The sequence below is a fragment of the Mastomys coucha genome, chromosome X (genome assembly GCF_008632895.1).
Source record: "Mastomys coucha isolate ucsf_1 chromosome X, UCSF_Mcou_1, whole genome shotgun sequence".
Taxonomy (NCBI): domain Eukaryota; kingdom Metazoa; phylum Chordata; class Mammalia; order Rodentia; family Muridae; genus Mastomys; species Mastomys coucha.
The window spans coordinates 134058192-134067540 of NC_045030.1; the positions used below are offsets into that span (position 1 = coordinate 134058192).

The window sequence follows — 9349 nt, forward strand, 5'->3', positions numbered from 1 at the left end:
AGGATGAAGGAGAAAGAAACCCAGGAGACCATTCAGGAAGCTGCTGCTTTAGGCTAACGTTATTTCTAGAACAAAATGGAAGCAGCAGGTTGGAGATGGGACCAATCTACCATTCACTTTAGAAGCAGCAGGACCAAGACATCTTATGGGAAGAACTAGAGGAGGCCCTCCAAGTACAACTTTTTTTTTTTAAAGGGTTGATTTTTAAACAATGCAACCAAAGAGAATCTGTGTACAAAGAGCTGGGAGGATTTAAGAAAGTGCATGGTTTATTATTAACACAGTAGCAAATATATCAAGGGAACACACCCGGGGGAAAAAGTGTTTCAAATAAACACAGATCTATTCAGAGAGAAGTCAGTGCCCAATAAGCAAGCTTAAGGAGGCCTATTTGCTTGGTGATGCCCAGTGGATAAGCCAGGCTGTGATTGAAGAAGCCAATTTGAAACTCAGCCTAGTTCAGGCAGCTTTCAGCCTGGCACCTGCTGCTCCAAGTGACTTTCAGCATGAAGGTGTTTGCATTTTGGAAGGTCTTTCTGATCTTAAACTGCCTTGCAGGTAAGGAATAGATCTTCCAATTACCAATGGCAACTGGAAGTCGAATTTCCTTTTAGACTTAAAAATCTCAGATATTTACAAAGATCTTTGTCTTCTAGATTCAAAGAAATTGTAATGAGTATGCCGTCTATTTTCAGAACTCTTGTTGAGAAAATGTGTTTGGTGTTGTTGATTGGGAGGTCATTCTGGCAGCCAAATTCTTTTACAGAGCTTGTGAAATGTTTCCCATTTTCTTTCGTTTGAAAGGCGAACAAGCAAATTTCCCCACAAAGCAAAGTTTGTACTTTAAAGATAAGATTTCTGTTTTAGTTCAGTGTTTCCCCTAAGCTCACCATGTTTGACTCATTTTGCAAGAAAAGCCTGGCCTCGAGACCACATGAACATATGTGTGGGGACACTAGAGAAAGACTCACTGAGTGCTTGTTCAGTTAGTAAGCATTTCCTAGGAAGTGCGGTTTTTGAGTCTTGAGTTATTTACTGCAGAAGCTACATGATCGAGTAGTCATACCATAATATGGATAATATGGATGAGTTTAGGGATCTGAGCAGAACAACATCATTTTTAGAGGCCCAAACCCCAGTCTTTGTTATGCTCAGGACAGGCTCAATTGATTTGGAAAGTCCCTTGGCTGGGGTTTTAAAACTAATGTGTATATTTTGAATCTGTTCTGATGGTAAGTTAAGTTTATGGTAGCTACAATCATATTGTTTATAAAACAAGGGTGCTCTTTTAAGTCATGAGTAATGTTAGGCTATCATTAGCATGCAATTTTATGAGCACATTTAATGGTACAAAAACATGCTCAGAATAAAATAAGCAAAAAGTCAAGGTACACAAACATTAATTATGATAAATTAAATGAAGTCAATATAATAATCATGGTTCCTTTTTGGTGGTGTGATTAAATGTTTTGATTTTATTTCCCTAACATTTTTAGGAATAGGGAAAATGTTAAGTTAAATTCTGTCATATGGTAAATAGAAAAAATTTAAATATCTACTATTAATGCTTAAAGATGTTATATGGAGTCAAAAGTCATCAGAAAGAACTATTAAATATATCCTATGATCTATTCTGGCCATGGAGTAGGAAATGTGTTAGTTACTTGATCTTAGAGTTTTGTTTCTACTTAATAGATGAAGCAAATCTATCATTTTCTTCAGTTGTTAGCTAGTTGGGCAAAACACTAAGTTTTATGTACCAACCCTCTGGGAGCACACCTTTAGTCAACATAATTCTTTCTGTAAAGCTGTGCCCTATTCTATATCAGACATAGGATTATAACAAATACATGATTGGCTTTTATTATAAATAAATATGTATTTATATAATTTTACTGATGATAAATATAATAGACATTTACTGAATTTGACAATACAGAAATTTATAAATAAAAATGTAATCTTACCACTCAGATTTGGGTAAATTCGTTTTTCTATGTAAGAATGTATATTATATTCTAATGGGGCCTATGCCTTGTACCTCATTTTTCCTATTATTTAAAAAATGATTCAGCATGATGGTGGTAAATATATTGTAACTTTCAGTAGATGGCCCAATCAGAGTGAGCCATAAAACCTGGGTATTTTCTCTTAAATCAACTGTGTGACTTTTTTGTTTTTGTCATTGTTTGACATGTGCTGTGTTATGGATATATGTTTTAGCTGGCCCAAAGCAAAATCTGATTGTACAGGAGGTGGTATGAAAATGGGGTATAATATGATGTGATCTGCTGTAGTCACGTTCATATGGAAAGGCATACAAAGGAAGATTTGGGTAATATATACCAGTCATTCACAGAGACCCAAGTCACTTTGCTGATTAGGAGCCATCAGTAGATAGTATGGCTGTAGGAAAAGTAATGGTGTCTTATAAATGTACAATTTCATGCTCAACTTGCATTTGTTCCATAAAAAGACTATTTTTGTATCAAGCATGGTACTTGGACCCTAGTAAAAATGTGTTGAAAGAATAATTCACCACCCCCGAACCCAGACATCTGGAAATGATTTTCATACTCATATTTAAAATCAAATTTCTGTGCAGCTAATCAGGAAGATGTTATCTTAATCAAAATAGTCTCAGTGATGTCTGAGGTTTTAATTTCCATTTTGGGAAAATGAATTTTAGTTAAAACTTTGTTATGCAAAAAAAATGTATGGTTTTAGTGCCTTCTGATAATGTATTTGTCACCTGTTAGAAAGATATATCACTATTGTTTTCATTTAATGGAGGTATGCATTTGAGAGAAGTAAAGATCTTTGAATGTTGGTTTTGAAGTCAAACACAAAAATTGCAGGATCATTTGGTTATATTATTTTGTAACTAAAAAATGGAGCATCTTTACATGTAAGTGGATAGAGAGAAAAATCACTTGAAATGCACCTAGGAAATAGAGCCAGTTGGGCAGTATTTCCACCGTGGCATGATAGTAGTCTAGTAATCCCCCAAATAAGCAAAGAACTTGCCCACATAGTAGGCATTAAACAAATGAATAATCACCACCAAAATAGAACACATTTAAAATCTTTAGAATGTTGATTAATTTAAATGAAAGCACACATTTTGAGAAGCAGGCATGTGCATTTCAACCATATGCTCAGTTTTGCCTTGTTCATTAATTCAGTCAAGTCATTGAGGAAAATTGTAAGCTAGGATTTTATAAAATGTGTGTTAGTATTTTTAGCCTGTTATTCACTACTCAGTTAATGTGGGCATTTTTTTATTTTAAATATTATTTTTCATTATAAAATTATTCCAAATTTAAATATAAATTACTGGGAGGCCTCCACTTCTCTGAGGGGAAGGAGAGAAGGGGGTGGGAGGAGGGGAGGTGGGAGGGAGGGATATAGAGTGGGTGAATAGATTAATAAAAAACAAGTAAATAAAAATATATGAATTAATCCAAGGGAAGAAAAATTTTTCTCCAGATGTTTGTAGAACTGCTTACTAGTTAGTTCCTCATTTGCCCTGTTCATTGTCCACATGTGACTATCTAGATTTAAATTAATTCACTTTAACTAAGATAAATTATAACATGACTTTTATTGATTTTACTAGCCATATTTCATGTGAGTAGTGACTACTGAATTGGATGGCATGGATACATAACATTCCCATGACCACCACCACCCTCATCCTCACAGAAAGTTCTGCAGAACAATGATGAGCTAGAGGACGATCTCAGAGGAGTAAATAATATACAGTAGCAGAATGGTTTCATTGGTTTTTTTTGTTTGTTTGTTTTTGTTTTTACTATTCAGATCTTTATTTTCAGTCACATTCTCCAATCCAGAGAGAGAGGACTGTTTACAGAAGTGGTTTATTCTATGCACAAAACAGAAAATAGAGAAGACTGTTCCAGGCTAGGAAAGTACACTTGTGGGGCTCTTCAAAGAACTGAAAAGAATGTCTAAAACCCAAAAATTAATTGAGAAATTAAAGTGTGAAAGAGTTAATAGATAATACTTAGATTATAACTAAAACTGGAGACTAAATGTCCATGAATCCACAATGCCATTACTGACAAATAGAACAAAATTTATAATAGTGGAAACACAAGTCTCTGATGTTGGAAAAGTTCAGCTGGTTTCTGTGGATACAACTTCCTACTAGAGGCTACTTAGAGAGATCACTTCAGAGACAATGGCATTGGGAAGAGTGGCAATGGTACCTTACAGTGGGAAAATCTGGCAACCACTTCAGCCTGATACTATCAATACCAACAGTAAAAAATGACACTTTTTATTGTTTTGTTTTTAAAAATAATTTCAGATTCATTTTATTATGACATGTAGCACATTGCTCCATTTCATATACATTTTACAGATACAATTATTACTACCAAAGGCTACAGTGACCCAACTATATATTCTTAGTGTAAAAATGACCCACATAAATTTTCTCTATGAAACTCAAATAAAAAAGAAATAATTGATATGCCTGCAGCCTATTTGTGTGTTTACTTTAAATAGATGAAAGCAGCAGTATCAGATACTTCATAGTGGCAAAATGTTAAAATATTCATTTAATCCTTACAAAAATCATAAGAAACCATTCAAAGATGAAGAACTACATCTCAGGAGTTTAAATGACTGGGAAGGTCATAATGAAAATTGTGTTTACTTGAGTACTACTAGATCAGTATGCCTTAAATTCAATGAAGGTACCAGAATTTTCCTTTTAGGAAACACCTTGTCTCATATATATGTACATATATATGTATATGTATACATATACATATAGTTATATACATATATTATATATATGTTTCACAGTGATATAGTGTTTCTTATCCCACAATATCAAAATGATTGCTGTTGTTAAAATGATCTGCTCCATTTAGTTGGTGTTCCTCCACTCAACTAATCTTATTTTATGGCTATTGAAGAGTCTTGTTGTCTTAGAGTTTTTCTGCTGTGAACAGACACCATGACCAAGGCAAGTGTTATAAAGGACAACATTTAACTAGGGCTGGCTTACAGGTTCAGAGCTTCAGTCCATTATCATCAAGGTAGGAGCATGGCAGCTAGAAGCCTGGCTTCCAAGCAGCTAGAAGGAGGGTTTTAAAGCCCACATCCACAATGACACACTTCCTCTGCCAAGGCCACACCTCCAAATAGTGCCACTCCCTGGGCCAAGCAATACAAACTACCATACTTGCTATACTTAATTATATGCTTCTCAGTATGCTATTGATGTTATAGAATAAGCAATATGTGCACACTTCCTCTAAATTATGTGCCATGTTCTATAGATTAGTATGAACTAATCTATAGTATAGATAGTATATAATATAGTATATATTAGTACTACTAATATAGATTAGTATTATGTTTTACAAAACATTGAAATATTAAATTTCAGGAAGTATTTTTAAAAGTGTTTACATTTGTTTATTTAATGTGTATGAATGTTTTACCTACATGAATATCTGTGGACCATGTATGTGCCTAGTGCCTATAGAGGTCAGAAAAGGGCATCAAATCCTCTGGAATGCTAGGAATGGTTTTGTGAGTCGGCATATGGGTGCTGGAAAGGATGTCATCCTCTTCAAGAGTGGCAAATGCCCTAAACCACCGAGCCATCATTCCAGCCCCCAAGGAAGAAGTAGGTTAAGGATATTTATGGTTCCCTATTAAAATATAAGATAAATACCATTTCTGAACGCTCATCAGAAGTGTCAGTATAGGTACCTGTTATTTATTTATTTATTTTTTTAGATTCTTGTTTCTCGGTGATTTATTTTTTAGATATGTTCTGGCATCAGATTTTTTTGAAATATCCCTTAATATTCTTTTCCACTTATATTAGTGTCATTGAAAAGCAGTTTCTGTGGTGAGATCATTTAGGCATTGACTTGTCTGTCTGTAGTCTCCTGGGACCTATGCCTTTTAACTTCTGTACACATCTCCTCTCACCCTTAAAGAGCTAGTTGTTACAAACAAGGCTATTCATTAGCTCTTAATTTTTCATTTGGGAGTTCAAACACTTCAGTGAGTGATGATGTATACATTTTTTAAGTGCTCCTTGGTCTGAGCAGAGTTTCTTCCCATGACCTCATTCCCAATCATAACTCCTTAAATTTTCCAGCAGAGAGTAATCTTCAGGTGTGAAGGAATAAGAAACAGTCTCTGCTTGATGCTGTTGTTTGTACCTGAAATACTCCATATTTTTCTTATCTTAAAAGAAAAGATCCAACTCCACTTAAATGAAAAAGGATGTTTTTGTTTCAGGCAGATGGATTGTATCTGTTGTGTGAATGAGTTTTATATTATCTGGGGAAACTAAGTCATTTTTATTATTATTATGCTCTCCTTTCTCTACAAACTCAGCATTTCCATGACCTGTCAAATCCACTTCTACTAAATCATTTTCTGGGTTGCATTCAGGCAGGCATCCTGATGGTTTCATTGATTTCTTTAGAGCAGAGAAACCACACAACTGCCTAAGATTCACTTAATTATAGGGATGTCTGGAACAACCAAACATTAAATATATCCAAAAGGGTAGAGCTTAAAACCAGTGTGTAAATGGTGTTCCTTGATAAAGTTTGGATTGATGCAAGCCAACCTGAATGATGCCAAATTGTCCCAGCACAGTTTCAGAGGGTTAGTCTATTATCATCAGGGCAGCAAGCAGCCAGTCATGGTGCTGGAGCAATAGCTGAGAGCTTTACATCTTGATGCACAAACAGCAGGGCAGAAAGGCACTGGGCCCGGCATGGACTAAGGTTAATATAATGAAGTTTATTTGAAAAATTAAAAACTAGCATCAAGTTCCATAGCTTGAAGCTGTGATGTTTGTTGTTACTGTATTAAGGGTGGCTAATGTCTAAAAACCATCTTTTCCTCAAAATTTGAGAATTGGTTATGATTCTGAATATTGGCAATCTGGGCAATAAAAAATTGTCTGGCAGTTTTGCTTTACTATTGTGAGAAAATGTATAATGTCCTTAAAAATGTCTCACTTTATAGTTTGAAAATACTGAATTCCAATATGTAATTTGAGCTTTTACTGATCTCAAATTCCTCTAGATATATGTGTCTTCCAATATTAAAAAAATCAGGGAATGTTTGAATCAGATTTGTACTCCCTATGTCATGGACTTTCACCCACTACCACACTGATCTGTGATAGAAATGGCAGGTAGAGACTGGGACTTCTCATTTAACATTGTCTCTCCAGTATTTAGCACAAATTGATGTTCAACAGATTCAACGTTCCAATTAGACAGGAGGAGTATTTTAAAAACCTATTGCACAATCAAGTGACCACAGTTAATATATTATGTATTTCTTTGTGAAAAAAAATGTTTTGAGATTATAATTTCATTATATTTCTCCCTTTCCTTTTCTACTTCCAAACCCTTCCATATTCTCCTTCAAATTCACAGACCCCCGCTTTTTACTAGTTGTAATTGCATACTGTGTATTTGAAAGTGGCTAAGAGAATATGTTTCTTTTAAATTTACTTTTCTCTCACACAATACATCTCAACCACAGACTCTCCTTCCTCCCCCTTCCCCTCCCACTCACACCAATGCCACCTTTCCTTTCTCCAAGATTCAGTACTCCTCCATTTCCCTTTAGAAAAGAGCAGGCATCGAAGGGATATCAACCAAATATGGCATATCAAGATGCAATAAGACTAGGCACAAACCCTCATATCAAGGTGGATGAGGCAACCCCGGTAGGAGGAAAAAGGCCTACAAGCATTTAAAAGAGTCAGAGACTCCTCCACACATACACATACACTGTTGGGAGTCTAACAGAAAATCCAAGCTAAAGAACAACAGCATGTATGCAGAGGGCCTGACACAGATCCATGCAAGCTCTGTGGTTGCCACCTCTAAATGTCCTCATTACCAAACTATAATAAATGCATTAAATGGTGGATATATCAATTAATAATATAATTATTCTATAATATATCAGAATACCAAGCAAACCACAAATGCATACCACATGTATAAATGTTCTTCAGTTAATTTTAAATTAAGAGACAAAGAAGTCAAATAAAAGTCAGACATTGCAGTCATCTATTTCTCTGAAGGCTTTCTGCATTGCTGGTGATCAAAATCAGAGCTTTGTTCATGCAAGGCAAGTACTCTATCCCCAAGCCATATTTCCAGTCTTGAAGACTATTTGAATGCATAACTTCACCCTCAATTTCCTTTCCTCTACTTTGAATTATTTTTAAGTAAAATTAGATTATTTGTCTTCCCAAGAAACCCAAATGGAAATTATAGAACTAACAAAATACAATAATAAAAAGAAGAAACATGCTGATACACTCAGTAGTATAGCAGAGATGCAAAAAATAGAATCTGTATCTAGTGAAGCTATCTCTCAAGAATTAAGGGGAAATAATGAGATTCTCAGTCAAAGGGGGTGGGATATCTTTACTTAGCAGTCATACGCTTGAAAAACAGCTAAAGGAATTATTTCTGAAATACAGAAGATGATGAAAGTAAGGATATTGAAGAATTAGGAAGAATGAAGGGAGCAAAAGGAAAGGCAGAAATATGAGTACATACAGGTGACTGCTCCTGAGTTCTGTGCATCATATGTGATGATTGAAAAAAACGACATTATACCATTACCTTGTACTCGAGACAGTGACATTTAAATGTTGGAGAAGGCAAGTGGACCCAAATGGAAGTGAAATTTACACAAACCATTGTACCTAGTAAAATATTGACACAAGTATTGACAGTGGTTTGATTTATCTTTTATTTACCAGTGCTGGTTATTGAGCCCAGAGTCTTGTGTATGTTAGATGTATCATGGTGCTTTAAATCATATCTTCTTTCGTAGAGTACACAACTGAATAACAGCATAGTGCCCAAGCACCTGTGGAACATTGACTAAAAGAGACCAAGTATTCAGCCATAAAACCTAAATGTAAAATAAGTGAAATGATACAAAACAACCAAATTGTGAACTAGTAATGAGGGGAGGAGTTTGGAGTTTGTAGCTCAGAGGTACAGTGCCTACTCAGCATATACAAACAGGTCCTGAGGTCTGTCAAAAAATGTTTTCTCCATGTGAAATACTTCTATGAACATTTACTGTGTTAAAGGTTAAAACTGAAAAAAGAAATAGAAAAAATTCACAACACATATTCCTCTGGTCACTAGATCAATGGCATTATTACCTGTTACGTAGATTTTGATTCACTCCACTACATATTCATAAAAGGATGAAAGTTTATAAGAAACTTGATATCTTTGTAATACTGTGGATATAATTTAGATCTTTCAGTAAGTCCACCACTACTCTCCCCCCC

The 9349-nt window shown here is 34.9% G+C and overlaps 1 protein-coding gene across 2 annotated transcripts in view; it reads left to right on the forward strand.

The window, feature by feature from the left end:
* The first annotated feature begins 344 nt into the window (after positions 1 to 344).
* Vsig1 (V-set and immunoglobulin domain containing 1) overlaps positions 345 to 9349 on the forward strand; it is a 33731-nt gene continuing 24726 nt past the window's right edge. Inside the window, exon 1 of one of the 2 annotated variants that reach the window (XM_031368754.1) lies at positions 345 to 558. In XM_031368754.1, coding sequence (XP_031224614.1) covers positions 507 to 558 — 52 coding nt within the window. In that variant the 5' untranslated portion in view covers positions 345 to 506. The remainder of the gene's footprint in view (positions 559 to 9349) is intronic. The other variant, XM_031368755.1, reaches the window with a different exon arrangement.